At 38.8% G+C, this 17,866-nt stretch overlaps 1 protein-coding gene across 3 annotated transcripts in view; it reads left to right on the top strand.

Annotated features, from left to right (window-relative positions):
• Ccdc171 (coiled-coil domain containing 171) overlaps window positions 1-17,866 on the top strand; it is a 318,485-nt gene that overhangs the window by 151,149 nt on the left and 149,470 nt on the right. For all 3 annotated transcript variants that reach the window (XM_028873279.2, XM_028873278.2, XM_037202698.1), the window contains 3 exons: window positions 1,568-1,794; window positions 2,078-2,260; window positions 4,946-5,131. In XM_028873279.2, coding sequence (XP_028729112.1) covers window positions 1,568-1,794; window positions 2,078-2,260; window positions 4,946-5,131 — 596 coding nt within the window. The remainder of the gene's footprint in view (window positions 1-1,567; window positions 1,795-2,077; window positions 2,261-4,945; window positions 5,132-17,866) is intronic.

Raw genomic sequence — 17,866 nt, forward strand, 5'->3', positions numbered from 1 at the left:
GCAGCTGCTCTGGAAGTAAAATGGAATGTATCAATCCAACAAATATGTAAAAATATCCATATATGCTGGCCTGGCATAGTGAAGATGGGACAGTTGGAAATGAAAGGAGACAATTAAAAATACAGTGCAACTGCAGACACAGAGAATGTGTATTTGATGATGAGATGATGTATTATATTGAATATTAGGAGAAAATTAAATTTTCCTGTTCATTCATTGTGCAGTGAATTATTTAATATATTTTGTTTTTAGTTATTTAACTTAACTGTTCTACTTTATGTCATCTAATTGTGCTAGTAAATTTTTTGTCATTCATTACTTACTAAATGACTCATTATTAACAAAAGAATTATGTATTTTAATTAAACTTTGTATGACTTTGTCCATGACATTCTTTGAGAATATGTTTATAATAAGTATTATATAGAATGAAAATATATTACATTGTATTCTCAAAGTCAATGCACTAACAATTAATAGAATAAAATTTATATGCACTGTAATATATACAATAATTTATGTATGCTCTGAAGCAGTGTGATTTTCAAATTTTGACTGTTACATAGCATTTAAAGTTTGTCCTTCCATTTATACACTGAAGAATAGAAGAAATAGAATACAGTTCAAGTTTTAGAGTACAGAGTATCCATAAGGTAGAATGCAGAGTTTTGGCGAGGCCATTCTTAATGCTGTGGGAAACCTTGATTGCCCTTGGTCATTGTTGCTCTTTCGTTTTGAACTGTATATAATTCCACAATTAACACAGTACAATCTGATTTGGTAACATTGCCCTTCTGATAGAAAGGCAAAATTTAAATTAACTCCAGTAGTAGAGACTCTTGAAACGTAGAATGTACATGACTAGATTTGGATTTGAAGACTCTCTCAGTGCTGGTCATTTCACATGGATAACATCATAAGATAAGTAAGGACAGATTAAGATCTGGTTAGAATAGGGAATGAAATTACATAACCTTTATGAAGGCATAAATAAGCCTATTAACCCTATCTGGAATATCAGTTAGTAGGAAGAGCAGTGACGGTTTTGTTTATCAACATTAAGCAGAGTTATTAATTACAGACCTAATGATCTGGTAGTAATCAGGTTGTATAGCATAAAGCAAGGACCCTCAAGTCATTTCGACACAGGATGATTACTGAAATCCCACGGGGAAATAAGTAATTATAGTTGTAGAATTTTAACTTCTGAACAAAGAAAATTGTGTTTTCTTGTCTGAAAATTTAAGTATTATGGCTCCATTTGATAAGTGGTCATAATTATGACTAGAAACCAAATTTCTATGCAGTTTTAGAGCAGGAAAGGGAAGGTGACTTTCTGAGTGATGTTCCATGTGAAGGTCAGACTGTAGATTGAGGAGTTTTTCTGCAGAAGTACTGTTCAATAGTGAGCCAAGCTTGTGTTCAGCTTTTTACAGGAAAGCTTGGTGGGGACGGGACTGTAAAGGCATGAGGACTATATATGACTGAAAAATTCTATTGCGATCAGTAACATTATAAAATTAATATGAGGCAACTCATATCTTGTGCTTTTTTTTTTCCTTTGAAGATCCAAATTCCAGAATTTGTGGACATTTACTCATAGGTGCAGCCAAGAGTTCTTTTGCAAAACTAATGGATAAAATTAGTTTGGCAATGGAAAGCATACCTCTGCGTAGCAGCCGGAGCATAACATATGTAGAAAAGGATTCCCTGGTTCAGAGGCTGGCCCGTGGACTTCACAAAGTGAACACGCTGGCCCTCAAGTATGGTCTGCGCAGCCATGTGCCCATTATGGTATGTGCTATTTCATTTAGTAGTGACTTTAGGGTTTGTGGGTTAGAATGTGTATCAGACTTATTTATAGTTTAAATCAATTACATATGAATCATTTAATTTCACATAAACTTTTAATAAAATAATTAAAGCTCCTTGAATAAGTTTACTGGGTTTAGAAATAGCTAGTATTATTTTTTGTGTAATGTTTGAGTTAAATTTAATTTAGCCAAACGCTCATTGCTGCTGAGTCGTTAGTAAATCTGTAGCTCATGTTTGGAAACGCACTCTCATTTAACCACAGAAAAGTACTGCATCATTACAAAAGCAGATATTTGGATTTACACAAAGGCTGCACGCAGCGGAGGTAGAGCGCCGCTCACTGCGCCTCGAGGTCACCGAGTACAAACGGTCCCTGAATGAGATGAAGAAGGAGCTGGACAAGTCACAGAACCTGCAGATGCAATTAAATGAGTTCAAGCACTCCGTAAGTAGATCTGGCTTAGTAAGCTAGGTTTGGACGCCTCTTTCTGTATCTTTTCCTTAACGGTGAGTGTTTGTTTGGTCAGTAGAAATAATTCAGAGTCTCTTCAATAGGATTGTTTTGTTTTAAAATTTTCTGGTATTTATTTTTTTCCAATTTTATTTTTTATTGAAAATAGATTTTTTCATACAATATATGCTGTTTAGTTTCCTTTCTCCCAACTCCTCTTAGATTCTTCCTATCTCCCCTTCCATCCAATTCTACCTCCTTCTTTCTCTCTTTAATTAGAAAACTGGCCATCTAAAAATTAACAATAAAAACGGACAAACCAGGATAGGACAAAACAAACAAACATGCAGAAAAATACCAGCCAAAGAAAAAGTACAAGAAACACATATAGACACAGAGAGACACGTGTTTGCACACACAGGAATCCTATAAAAACACAACACCAGAAACTATAATATACATGCAAAGGACCTGTAAGGTTAAAAACAACAACAACAACAACAACAACAACAACAAACCCTCTAAAAATGCCATTGAGTTTGTTTTGTTTTGGCCATTTGCTGCCGGGCATGGAGTCTGCCCTTACGAGTGGATTATATACCCCGAATTTTTTCATTTTATGTATGTATGTATGTATTATCACTGTGTGTGTATATGGATGTGTGTGTAGTGTGTGTGTGTGTGTGTGTGTATGCACGTTTGTACCCCAGCATGAGTGTGGAAGTTGGAAGAAAACTTTAGAAGTTGGTTCCCTCTCCTACCACGGGTTCTGGGAAGCAGCCTCACACCACCAGGCTTGCATGGCAACAGCTGCTTTTACCTGCCAACCTGTCTTGTTTTTCCCGGATTGCCATTTTAAAGCATGTATTTTTATTTTAATTAAAACTTCTTTTTGTCCAACTGATACAGGCATGTGATTAACAAACCTAACAAACCTACTTAACAGACAGTTAAGTAGACTTGCTTTTGCCTCAGAAAACATCTCTCTTAAAATACCTTCTATTGAGAAGCCTGCTGTTTGTGGAGGAGAGAAAAATCTTCTCTCTTATATTTTGAATAATTTTTATTATTATACTTTATACACTATTATAATTTGAATACTAGTATTAGATTATTTAGTAATATTTAATATTATATATGCTCATGCTATAAATTTATTCTCAAATTTAATTCAAGCAAAACTTTCTCTTTCTGTCAGTTGCATAATTTCTGGGCCCTGGAGAAACTATTTTTGTGTTATTTGTCAGGAAATTGAGAGATTAAGAAGCTTCATTAAAATGGCAAAAAAAAAAAATTCAAATCAGGTTGTGTTATGTTTGTGGTGAGTTACATGAGTCTACTTCAAATCCTCTTTCACAGTGGGGAGCTCTGACTCTTAAGTAACTACATGAAGAGCTAGAATGATGAAGAGTTCTGTGTGTCTCCCAGTTTCCACATGTCCTTCATGGAATGTACCTTTTGTGAATTATTTTTCTCTTTGCACTTCAGGATGACAATGTCAGGTGTCTTGTAACTGTGTCTTACTCACTCAAACGCCTTGAAGAAGGGATAGTCACATGGTCTGGCCTAGATCCCACGCACCTTTAAGGCATTGTGGCCTGTGTAGAGCTCTTGTTAGTTTTCCAGAGCAGTGTCCTGCCCTCCGAGTAGTCACAGTATTGGAAGTCATCTTTTATAATACAGTGTAGTTTCATTAGCGGGTGTTCTCCTAGGAATATCTTGAATTCTTCTCGGTGTCGGGGGAGAAAGCTAAACAAGTCCTCAGTTCAGTGCCGCTGTCTCCTCGCAGTGTGTGTAGGTAGGAAAACAAGTAAGGCAAATTTTGGTACTACCATGGCTGTGGGAAAATAAAACAAGACAGCATGAGAGTGTGAGCCTGGGTAGGAACTGCTGGAGAGAGGATACAGGGCCAGAGAGAGCCGAGGAACGGCACAGTGAACACAGATTCAGGCAATCATTTCAGTCCTTAAGGTTGTTTGAATATTTTTCCAGAATCATAATCTTTACAAAAGGTTTTTTATTTGGAAGCCAGGTATGGTAACACACGCCTTTAATCCCAGTACTAGGGAGGCAGAGGCAGGCAGGTCTCTGTGAGTTCAAGGCCAGCCTGGTCTACAGAGCAAGTTGTAGGACAGCCAGGGCTACACAGGGAGACCCTGGCCTGAAAAACCAAACCAAACCAAACCAAAAACAACACTTTATTTGGAATTTCAAATGGAATTTTTAGGATTTTGTTTGACAAAAAAGATAACTTTGAAAGTATGATTATTTTACTTTAAAAACAAAAGTAATAGTTTATTTTGACTTTTATTTTGAGTAAAACAAATTTTATGTTTTGTTTTAAAATAAATTCTTAGAAATGGTTGCCTTTATATTATTTTGCAAATTTCTATTTATGTATAGGTATCTGTGTGAGTGTATGGCATGTGTGTCGAGGTATCTGTGGAGGCCAGGAGAGGGCATCAGGTCCCCTGGAACTGGAGTCCGTGGTGGTTGTGAGCCGTCCCCTTGTGGGTGCTTGAAACTGAACTCTGATCTAGAGCAGTCGGTGCTCTTAAGCACAGAGCCATCTCTCCAGCCCCTTGCTGTGATCTTTATGTTACCAAAAATAGCTCTGATGAATAAATAGCACAGCAATACAATTGGCTTGCAACCGATTTGTTTCTCTTCTTCTTAAAGAAGCTGATCACCCACGAGAAGTTTGAAAGTGCATGTGAAGAACTAAATAACGCGTTACTTCGGGAGCAGCAGGCACAAATGCTGCTGAACGAACAGGCCCAGCAACTGCAGGAGCTGAATTACAGACTTGAGCTGCACTCCAGCGAGGAGGCTGACAAAAACCAGACTCTCGGAGAGGCTGTTAAGGTAGAGCATCTTTTGTATGATGAGTTATTTGTTGCTTGTGTGGATCCCGGTGTGCTTGTGTATGCCACGCATAGCTCCTGAACAGGGCATAGGGCCAAAGCTGTGAAGTCTTTCTCTGTAAATGGTTTGTAAGGATGGTGCGAGGTGTCATTCTGTCCTCATTTACAAGCCTTCATGGATACATCTAGAAAATGTAAAACTGGGTTTTACCGACAGGTTGAAAACAAAGCACGTATTTTACTTTATTTTTTATTTTTTAAGTAATTTATTTTTATTTTATGTGCATTGGTGTTTTGCCTACATGTATGTCTGTGTGAGGGTATCAGATCTTGGAGTTATCGACCATTGTTAGCTGTCATGTGGGTGCTGGGAATTGAACCTGGGTCCTCTGGAAGAGCAGTCAGTGCTCTTAACTGCTGAGCCATCTCTCTAGCCTCCAAAGTAGGTATTTTAACAGTAATAATTTTTTAAAATGTATTTTTTATTGAAAATAATTTTTTCATATAATATATTCTGATCATTGTTTTCCTTCTGCCAACTCCTCCCCAATCCTTCCCATCTACCTACCAACTAACTCCACACCCTTTCTCTCTCTCTCTCTCTCTCTCTCTCTCTCTCTCTCTCTCTCTCTCTCTCTCTCTAGTTAGGGCTTTGTCTCCACCATTATTTGGTGACATCATTAGGTTTCTTTCATATATGCGTATAATTTGAGAAGTTCTACAGTAGTGGGTTTTCATATGACCCCTCAAATGGCTCTCAGTGTTAGTTGGCCTTCCCCATATTTCATCTCTTACCCTTCTCTCCCTCTCCCCATTTAATCCCCCCTCTCCTGTCTCCCCACTCTCTCCATAACTACATATTCTACTTCTCCTTCCCTGGGAGGTCCCCCTGGTCCTTTCTATATTTAACCTCCGTGGTCATATGGACTGTAGCATGCCTATCAAAAGCTTAAGAGCTAACATCCACATATAAGAGAATACACACAATACTTGTCTTTTGGGGATCTAGGTTACCTCACCCAGGATGACTTTTTCCTTTGATTTGGGATTCTTCTCTTTCATCTATTCCCATTTTCTTCGATTTGGTCTTTTCATAATGTCCCAGATGTCATGGATATTTTGTGCCTGGATTATTTTAGATTTAACATTTCCTTTGACTAAGGTATTCATTTCTTCTACCTTGTCTTCAATCCTGAGATTCTCCCATGGTTTGTAATCTGTTGGTGAGGCTTACCTCTGGGGTTTTTGTTTGACTTTCTAAGTTTTTCATTTCCAGTTTTGTTTTTGTTTGCGTTTCTTTTTTTTTAAATGTCCTTTTTTCCCATTTTTATTTATTAAGAAATTTTCTACTCACTCTACATACCACCCACAGATCTCACCTCCTCCCTCCTCCCACTCTCCAGCACTCCCTCCCAAGCCACCCCACATCCCCCAAATCAGGGTCTCCCATGGGGAGTCAGCAGAGCCCGGCACACTGAGCCTAGGCAGGTCCGAACCCCTTCCCACTGCACCAAGGCTGTGCAAGGCATCACACCACAGGCACCAGGCTCTTGTTTGGGTTTCTTTAGTGACTCTATTTCTTTGTTACATTCTTCTTTCATGTCACGAATTGTTTTCACTATTTTATTCTACTGTTTGTGTTTTCACATACTTCATTAAGGGATTTATCCTATCTTCTTCAAGGTCATCTTCTTTCCCACCTACCAGTTCCCAAATAACTGACACAGGCCTGGACTTAATATTAATTATAAATGCTTGGCTGATAGCTTAGGCTTGTTACTAACTAGCTCTTACAACTTAAATTAACCCATATTTCTTATCTAAGTTCTACCATGTGGTGAATGGCTTGTTACCTCATTTTGTACACATCCTGTTACCTCTGCTTCTGACTGGTGACTCCCGAGACTCTGCCTTTTTTCTTTCCAGTGCCCTCCTAGTCTGGCTCTCCCTCCCAATCTCTTCCTTCCCAGCTATAGGCCAGTCATCTTTGTTAACCAATGAGAGTAATACATATTTACAGTGTACAAAGATTGTTCCACAGCAGTCCTTGAACATATTCATGATTGTTTTGAGTCCTTGTTTTGAGCTTCAGCTGTTATTACACTTCTCAGGATCTACTGTATTAGTTGGGTTACTGGTTTATGATGGAGGCATATTGTCTTGGCTGTTAATTTTTGTGTATTTTGAGCTGGTGTCTAGTCATCTGGAGTTAGGAAGACTGAGGTGATTCTAGGAGTTGATGTCTGGTCTTGTCTTTGGTGAGTGGGTATTCTGTTCCTTAGTTTCTGTTGCTCTCCCTGGATCTTAGGAAAATGTGATAGAGAATGCTTCTTCAGGTTGGTGAATGGCAGAGAGGGATAGAGATGGACTAGGAGAAAAGACTGAGAGGGCCTTCAGGAAAGCACTTTGGGGATCCTGTCCACACCAAGAGCTGGAGTCTCCAGGGAATGGAGATGTGATAGGAGGAGAGGCTCCTACGAGTGCATTGCAGTGAAACTAAGAATAGTCTGGAGATACAGGGATGAAAGGGCCAAGGGGACTCCAGGTCTGTACCAAGAGTAAGAGTTGGGGGTCTCCAGTGAATGGAGTTGAGGTGGGAGGAGGGGCCCTGCAAGTGGGTTGATACAGGGCTGAGAGTGAGACTGGAGATACTGTAATGGAGGACGGGAAGGAGACTCCCAGCCTGTTGTGGCCACTGGGGTCCAGGTAGGTAGTGTTTCTAGGCATCAGAGGCAGCAGAAAGAAACAGGGATGGGCTAGAGGGGAAGGCTGAGAGGGTCCACACCAGGGTTTGGAGGAGTCTCCAGGTATGGAGGTAGGGTGGCAGGAGCGGCACCTGTAAGTAGGCTGCTGCAGGGTGGCTGGTGAGACTGGAGATGTCATGGAGGACAAGAAGGAGAGTGAACACTCCCCACCCTAGTCTCAGCTTGCTGTAGCCGCTTGGGGGGGTCTCATGTAGAGATTGTCTCTAGGTAGTAACAGCTGACACAGCGGAATGGGAATGGGCTCTCAGGGGAGCTGAGAGGGTCCACAGGAAGGAGCAAGGCCAGGCAGAGTCCCCAGTAATGGTTTTATGATTCGGATTCCTTTGGATATATGTAACGTTTCCCTTTCTTTCTTTTCGATTGGCAACATTTATGTATTTAGGGTTGGAAAGCTTGGGTTGTGTGGCAAAACTTCCCCTAGGAAGATGCAGCACACAGGTCTCCTCACCTCACCCCAGATAGAGAAGCCAGGATAGACCAAAGTACGGATACTACCGTCCAACTTGGTGAACCAGTGAGGTTTTTAAGGGTTATTTTCAGTAATATGGGTAGGGGTTACTTAAACAGGAGCAGAAACAAGTCAAAGACAGCTGCATCACCAAGGCCCTTCTTCAGAGACCATGTAAATTCTGTTAGCATCTGCTCTTAACACTGCATACAATAGCTAAGGTAGATTTTTCTAATGCTAAGGAGTTTTCTGGTAATACCTCATTTAATCCTCTGTGATTTTTTTATGTGTGATTTCTTAATTAGGATTAATTCCTAGATGAGGAATTACTTGGTCAAAGGCTACAAACTATTTTATTTTTGAGACAGAGTCATGCCGTATAGTCCAAACTGACCTTGGAGTCACGATCCCCATGTGTAGTGTGTTAGCCTTTCAAGTTCTAAGATCACAGGCAATGCCGCCACACCCGGCTTCCCACAGACATTTGAAAGTGTGCATATTACCAGTTGGCTCACAGCAAATTCTTAACCAATTCATTAGCTCCTAGATGTTTGAGAACTGTATGTTTGCCCAACCTGGCAGTTTCTATTTACAGAATTTTTGCTAATGTAATACATGTTTGTTATTTTAATTTGTATTTCTTTGATTATTAATCAAGGTCAGCATTTTAACAAATATACTGATCATTAAATATGTTTGTGCTTCCTGTCCTATAAATAGGTAACATAGTTAGCAGGGTCATGTGGGAGTATTTCTGTAAATGCTGGCACTTGTGTTTAGATACCATATCTTCCAGATGATAGAGTTGCTTGTGTTAGTTTCTTTAAAATATGAGTAGCTTAAATATTGTTGTCAGGAGTGGAAAATTGTTTAATTACTCTCTCTTAATTAGAACTAGCAGGTGGTAATGTAAAAATGTTCTCTTGTGGGAGGTAGCATGGTTCAGTGGAAAAAAAAAGCTGGCCTTGGCACAAGGCTTCTCTATTCAAATCCCAGTTCTGTCGCTTGAGCAAACGACTTAACCTTCTCAGCCTTACTTCCTTGTGCAGAGATAGGGCTAATGAAACCCACGGCTCAGGGTTTTCATGAGACTAAATGAAGACACTATTCGAAAGCAATTATATGCTTGATAAATATTCTTCTGTGGCTTTCATAAGAACTTTCCTATTATGCAGAGACTGTATAAATGATACAGGACTTGACAATTAACCCAAAAATGTTTTCAAGATTCCCTAAAGATATCTTCACCCCTAGAAAGCAAAAAGAAAAAGAGAAAATAGATAGGAGATAGATCATCGAATCTACTCTGAGAAAAAAGATAAAGAAATAATAGGATAAATAGGTAGATCACTGAATCTACACTGAAAAGAAAAAGGGGAAGATATAAAAATGGCAAAAAGTAGACTACTGAATCTATTATGAAAAGAAAAAAGAGAGAATATGGATATGATAAGATAAAAAGGGAGGTTATGGAATCTACTTTTAAAAAGGAACTGCTTGTTTTAAATAAGATAAGTAATGAAAATTTTTTTGGTATGAGTTTATTAGATGTTACTGGACTGGACATTGTTAATATATATAATGGAGTTTTTATCTGAATCTGTCAAATGTTAGTGGACTAGACATCATTAATGTAATCTTGACTGTGTATATTGAATATACTTATTGGATATAATTTTTCTTGTATTAGTTATAAGCTTTTTTAAAATTTTAGACAAAAAAAGGGAAATGTGGTGGTATTGTGTTCCCCAAAATATTGTGTACCCTAATAAATTTATCTGGGGTCAGAGAACAGACAGCCACTAGATACAAAGGCTAGAAAATGGTGGCACTCACACCTTTAATCCCAGCACTCCAGAGTTAGAAATCCCTCTGGATCTTTGTGAGTTCAAGGCCACATTGGAAATGGCCAGGCGTGGTGACACACGCCTTTAATCCCAGGGAGTGGTGGTAGAAAGCAGAAAGGTATATAAGGCGTTGAGGACCAGAAACTAGAAGCATTTGGCTGGTTAAGCTTTCAGGCTTTCGAGCACAGTTCAGCTGGGATTCATTCTGGATGAGGACACAGAAGCTTCCAGTCTGAGGAAATAGGACCAGCTGAGAAGTTGGCCAGGTGAGGTTAGCTGTGGCTTGTTCTATCTCTCTGACCATCCAGCATTTCACCCCAATAACTGGCCCTGGGTTTGATTTTATTGATAAGACTCTCTAAGATTCCTGCTATGAGACTTTAAAACAATAAGATTTATAGGTTCGTATTTATAAAAATAAAACACATTCATGAATAGAAGATACAGAAAATAGAGAAGAGTAAAAGTGTTACCCATGATTTTTTATCTGAAACAGCCACACTTAGGGATTTTAGTTTTAGTGATTTCTTTACATTTACATATTTATTGATTAATTTTGTGTGTGTGTGTGTGTGTGTGTGTGTGTGTGTGTGTGTGTCACATGATGGAAGGAAAGAATAACTCCCACAAATTGCCCTCTAACCTGCACATTCATGATGTGGCATGTGTATGTATGTATGTGTGTATGCCTACACACAATAAATAAATGTAAAAGAAGAAGGAAATCTGCCTTTGGTTTTTAGTTTATAATCCTTAACGAGTTAAGGGAGTTTTATTCCTCGATTACACTTATTTAAGGAAAATGAATTGATATTGGATATTGAAAAATATATTCTAAACACCCATTGAGATGATTATATTGTTTTTCTTTCCCACTATATTAAGCTATGTTAGATTATATCAGGCACTGGCAAACTATGACCTGTGAACAAGCTAAAGATTTTTTGATATATGTGATAAATTGCAAACAAGTAAACATAAGACAACAGGAAAAGTAATAAAGCCTGTACATGGCACAGTCACACATGGAGTGATATCTCAGTCCTTTCTTTGGCTGCTGTAACAGAATACCACAGACTTGGTAATTCATACAAACAGAAATTTATTTCTCCCTGTTCTGGAGGGGGCAAGAACACCATCAAGGTCCTGGCATCTAGTGAAGGCCTTTCGGCATCATCCTGCCGCAGACAGCTGAGTGCAGGACAGCATGGGTGCCTGAGAGAGGCACCGTAGCTAAACTTACCCTTTTATAAGGAGCCCACTTCCATAACGCCTAACCTGTTCCCTCATAATGACATCAATCCATCTGTGAGGGTAGAGTCTTCATAACCCCATATCTTTAAAGAGTTTCAGTGTTTCAACATGGGTGCATTGGAAATCAGTTTTCTAACACATTTAAATCATGGTAAATGGAAGCTATATACTGTATAACACGTGAACTTTGTGGTAAACAACCAAGCTTAAAGAGAGCAGATATTTCAGTACTAGAAATAAAGATGAAGGAATGGAAGTCTAAATAGCTCATTGTAGATCGGTTGGAGGCTAGAGTTGATAATCAGAACGGGAAAATTTGGGCCTTGTAGCTTGTAACTTAGAGAACATCTGCTTGTTTGAAGCTGGGAGTCAGGAAGGGCTACTGTGAAATGGGTACTAGAGAATACTTCTACTAGACACATGGCAACATGGGAGCTATTTTGGAGAGTAGGTAGGAAAATGTTACTAAAGAACAGAAACCTCAAGCTCTTCACACATGAATATAGAATCTTAGTGTATACTCCTGTTATGATTCAATTTAGCTGAGAAAGCATCTTGAAAATGGTCTAGTTTTTGTAGAACCAATATTCTTATAGAAAGAGCTTGCAAATCATTCAGCAAGGATGTTACTGTAGGGTAGAGGACACATGGAAGGCTTTGGGGGAGTTCAGCATTGTAATTCATATGACTGTACATCAACTAAGAAAATTTGTACCTCAGGTGGTACAAATATAAAATGTGCTAAAGTCAAGTATTTAAATGTTTAAAATGTAACAATAATCTTCTTACGTTAATTAATTATCAGGTATTGAAAAACCTAGGAAAATAAAGACCATTCACTTCCATCGATACTTTTGGTTTCTGTGGCTGGTGCCATTCTTGGACTTGATTTATCTGGATATCCATTTCACTGTCCCAAAATGAGTTGACTTCCCTGTGTTACTTTGTTATAATTTGATGGTTTAGTGTATATATGATGTTGCATAATATGTTAAAAATAAATGGACTATAAATAATATGCTGATAGGATTGGGAAATAAGAGTAAATGAGGCTATAAAGGGTACTCATGAAATGGCAATAATTTTAGCTTTTCCTGCTAGCCTGTCTGTGGTCCTTTATGACTCCCCTAGGACCATCAAAACCTTCAGCTTTCTACTAGGCTTTCTACTGGCTATACTTGACTTGGGTTCTGGGACCCATAGCTGCCACACTTGGGTAGGACCCATATTGGAGAAACAGCAACCAAAGAATGGAACACCCACCCATTAAAGGTGAGACCAGATATTTATATCAAGAAACACTTCAAACATTGTAACTCCAGATGCCTAGATCCCAGTGCAAAAATATAAATGTGGGCCATCAATTCAATATGCTTCCAGAAACTAGCAACTCTATAATAATAAGCCCAGAAAAAAAATTTAGCTGAAGTACAATACAAGGACTTCCCACTAGCAATTATGAATATGTTCAAGGACCTTAAAGAGGACATGAATAAATGATCATGAAAACATATGCAGTTGAAATAAATAATGAAAACAATCCACAACATGAGAATTTATGCTAGGAATTATGCTGCTCTTGTAAAATGATTGTAGTAGATTATCTTCTGAGATCCACGACCTCACTCACCCTGGGTAGTTGGCTGTGTTTCTAGTACCAGAGATGATTTGCCTCCTCCCAAGTATGCGTTAACTACAATTAGATATCTGTTGATGATCACAAAGATGTGAGTACCACTACTGCACCTTTAGGGAGACTTTGCCATGCTGGTCATTGTAATGATTCACTGGCAGCATAGCTTGTTAGGACTATTGGTTGCTTCCCTTCCTTAAAACTTACTTAGTACTTTCTGGAACTCTGAAAGCTATACTGTAGGAAGGAGGCTTTCAGGTTAGATCCAGCTTGAATGTTCTGAGTCCTGTCCTCAAAGTGTGTGGTATTTTCAGCAATAGGGGATGACCTTCAACCTCCAAAAGGCAAACAAGGGCAACAACAAAATCCTGTACTGTTTTCGGAGTCATTTGGACTAAACAGCACAAGTTGAGGTTTCTCGTGCTGGGTACCAGGGGAGGTGTTGTTGGGCTGTGGCTCTAGTGAGGAGCATTTCAGCTCCAGTGGAATAGTTTCATTAAGAATATATGTACACACACATATATTATGTGTGATTTTACAAAATAATAAAATAACCTGATCCCAGCGGCTTTATTAAATGCCCTTGGTATTATTTGTCTCTCTTTGCCCATTTCCTTCTGTACTGACCCCCTCCTTCCTCTGCAATTTTGTCTCATTTCACGCATTTTCTCACTGGATTCCACTACTCCTCTCGTTAGTGTCCCTCACAGTCACTGTCCACTTTCCTGTTTTCCTTTTCTGACCAGCACAGGAGAGGTTTGAAGAAGGTCATGGACATGGGGGTGCTGGAGGAGGACAGTGAAGGGGGAAATGATGTAATTATATTTTAATTAAAAAATTCAATAAAAGAACAATTCCTTCTTATGTACTTTTTCTCTGATGCTATTTCCTCTGAGTAGTCAAATCATTGCCCGGATTCCAGCGTGGCTTGGAATACTGTTCAGAGAGCATCATTATGTACATGGCTTTGAGAATTCAGGCTAGCTGGATGTTAAAATTTTTCCTTTTTTCTAGGATACTCAGACTTGAATGATAGTGATCTGTTTACTATTCTTAGAGAAGTAATATTAATTGAATAAATTGAATAAATTTGATTTTTTTTTCTGTTCCACTTAACTCTCTCAAAATTACTCTTTTGGTATGAATTAAATTGAGTGTTTCTTCCCCTTCTATTCCTGAATTTCAGAGAATACTTTTCTTGCTTATGATGTTAGAAATACAACTTCTAGTGTGCCCTGTTAGAATTCAGATTGCTAAAGCTTTTTGCCTTAAAATACCAATGATATGATTGACAGCTTAAAAACACAAAGAGTGAAGAGATCTGGCAGTAGGCTGGTCAGCCATCCTACTATGAATTCAGAGAATATTTATTTGATGACACAGAGGTAAGGTGGCCATCATCCCTGTGGATAATTACCTCGCATGTAGTAAATATAAGTTGTAAATAGTATCATGGTGTGAGTGTGAAATAGTCCCTAAAGGCACACGTGTTTGAACACTTGTCTTCTATGGATCTTTTATGCCTTTATGTTTTCATATTCAGTTCTTTTGTTTTAGATTTGTAAAATCTGAGTTTCTCTTTATGATTTCTACTGAGATGTTTTATTGCCATCTTTTACTTTTTTTGTTGCTTTATATAGCATTTTAAAAAATAGTTGGTTTCTTCTTAAGTTGTAGTCTGCCACTCTGTATTTAACACACAGTGGACAAATACATTCTCCTCCTCAGTTCCTGAACACTCTCTTTTTTTTGAGATGCCTTTATCTATGCCATCTTTCCCATATGTTTCTGTTGATCTTCTTTTGTGTTGAATGGTATGGAGATTATATTCCAAAAAAACCAACCATAGAAATATTTGTGGTCCCACGAGAGCTTCCATAACTTTGCAGCTTCTTTTCATTACACATAATATATTTCCTTTTCTTTGAATTTTTGTGTGTTTTAATAAAATACCCCAGCATGACTTTTGAGAATTTATCGAAAAAGCTTAATTCATATTCTCACTATTTGACCTCCTTCCCCTTTTCCATTCCTCTCCTTCCATCTTTCTCTTCTCTGTTAGGATATAGCTATAATTCTCTGAGAATGCCTGGGTCACACACACAGTGAACTATGAATGCATGTGTTCAGCTAATAGCTGAGCTAAGGTCTAATGCAACAAACTACCAACAACATCCAGATGTGTGAGTACACCTTCAGATGACTGTGCACTCTGGCCTTCAACCAAGCTGCATGTACCAGGGAGCAGAGTATAGCAGTCTCTGTATGCTGTGCCCTGTGTTCTGATGGATAGAATGTACATGACCCCAACAAACACTAGTTTGGCACCATTACATTTTGGAGTAATTTGTTACGTAGATCTAACTGGAACCATGGTTTTCATCAAATTTATTGAAAGGTTTGTTTGGGCATTCACACTTGAGAATGAAGGGAAAGGAAAGCTAATTAAGGGTCCTTTGTATGGAGGCAAGTCTTGGTGACTGGTTTGCTTTAGAGTGAATGGGCTGGCTGTGAGTTTGCTTGTAAGCTGTGAGTGACCCCTAATGAGTGTGCAAGTCTCCCCCTTTGCACTAGCATTTGGCGCTAGTTACTTTTTTTTATCCCTGGGAGAACTCTTCCTTCATTCTTTTGGTTCTAGTTTGTTTTGTGGTATAAAACCACCCTCAACCCCCACAAGTTCATGTGTTTGCGGGGAGTTCTCTGTGATTGGTGGAATGACAAATAGGTGGCTAACTATTTTTCAATTCATTTTTGTTTCCTGTACCTTGATTTACTCCTGTCTTATGCTGTATCCTTGTTTTCAAACTGTTCTAGATAGAAAGTTTTCTCTTTCTGTATAAATCTTCAGCATATACTCCAGTTTGAAGATAATTTCCCTGCTTCTGACATAGAGTTTGGTACAGAGAGGCAGTGTCCATTGTCCACTTGAACTGGACTTCAGACCTTCTTAAATTAGTTTCTGAATTACAAATGTTTGTTTAATTAAAATTTTATTATTATTTATGTGTGTATGTATGTATGTATGTATGTATGTATGTATGTATGTATGCCATGTTATGTGTGTCCATGGAAGCCAGAAGAAGGGCATCAGGTCTGAGTGAAAGATTATGATTTGAGTTTTCATTTTAATTTGGGGTGATCATAAATTTGAATTTGAGTATATAGTTGGTGATTGTAGTAAAATGTGAAAAAGGTAATAGATGTCCTGAGGGCATGAAGGAAGGATCAGATATATTTGGGAAGCCTGAGGATGAGGAGGATGTGAAGAAAAGAGAACTGAGGGAAATCTCATAGATGCTAAGAATTCATGGAGACTGCTCAGGAATGTCTTATAACCAGAGATCGTAAATAACGGGTTTGAATTTATTGGAATGTTGTTAAAAGGTTTCTGTTTATTATATAGTCTTATTTTATATGTAGAAACTCTAAAAGAGAATTAGTTTTCAAAAGAAAGACTTTAAGAACAGAGCTGTTCCTGAACTGGGAGAAACGAGCATTTGCATCTGTTAAGTAGGATGCAGAAGGAAGGGCTTAGAAGTGAGGAGAGCTGCAGAAGCCCAAAGAATATTTGTAAAAAACTATAGGTTGCTGCTGGTTAAATTTTAAAACACAATTTCTTTTAAAATCACTGAGCAGGTAAGAGAATTAGTCTCTTTGGCTACACATGGATCCGTAGTTTACAGGTGGACTTTCTTCTCTTGATTGGCATGCAGAAGAAACTGGGAACTGTACCCTGCTGTTCAGAGCATTGGCTCTACAAGGAGAACCACGGGACTAAAGATCAGATTTCATGTGACAAATAATGGGAAGCATTTTTGTTTACCAAGTGTCCGCTTTCTGATGGATGGGTACCTCCAATATATTATTGTTTACAGTATTCACATGGACAGATCATGTAGGCAGAAGAATTTTATTTTCTAGGCTAGGAAGATAAGTGAGACAGGGATTTTTAGTAGTTTGACCAAGTTCTCTCTGCTCGTAAATATTAGAATAGGGACATGTATTCAGATGTGTGCACTCTAAGTTGCCTACTCTGTTTATTACATTCATTTAATCATTCATGTGTGGATGGAAAGAGAAAGTAGTAGATATGCATTTTTTTTCTCTCTTGAGAAATTAGCCAGAAAAAGGATTCATGATCACCTGAAGGAGCACTGTGGTCAGGTGCAGCTTGAGGAAATTAAGAGCACTGAACTATGCCTAGAGTGAAAGTACATCCTGAATGTACTAAAATGCTGAGAGAGAGATGACAAGAAAGTTGAAGATTTGGGCTTGGATATGGGGATATGAAAGTTACCTACTATATATAGTAAGGTCTAAAACACTGAAATGTAAGGTGCTATAAGTCTGTCTATTATACATTTTCTCTGGTGAATATCTAAACATTCGCTTCAAAACTCTTTAGAAAAGAGATTCGTGGGATGCATGCCAAAATGGAACTCTGTGTCGTGATAACAGCAGATATGGAATGAGTGAGACTGTGCAGTCCTGAGATCATCAAGGGTCGTACTTGCCGCCTGCTTTCCTGGGCTGAGGGCTGCCACCCGGGGGCCCTTCCACACTTTATCACACCAGCGCCTCTCACCAGCCCTGCCCCCGGGTGCCCTTACACACTTATCACACCAGCTCCTCTCACCAGCCCTGCCACCTGGGTGCCCTTACACACTTATCACACCAGCGCCTCTCACCAGCCCTGCCACCGGGTGCACTTCCACACTTTACCACACCAGCACCTCTCACCAGCCCTGCCCCCCGGTGCCCTTCCACACTTATCACACCAGTCAGTGCC

This window comes from Peromyscus leucopus, chromosome 2 (assembly GCF_004664715.2).
Source record: "Peromyscus leucopus breed LL Stock chromosome 2, UCI_PerLeu_2.1, whole genome shotgun sequence".
In the NCBI taxonomy this organism is placed as follows: domain Eukaryota; kingdom Metazoa; phylum Chordata; class Mammalia; order Rodentia; family Cricetidae; genus Peromyscus; species Peromyscus leucopus.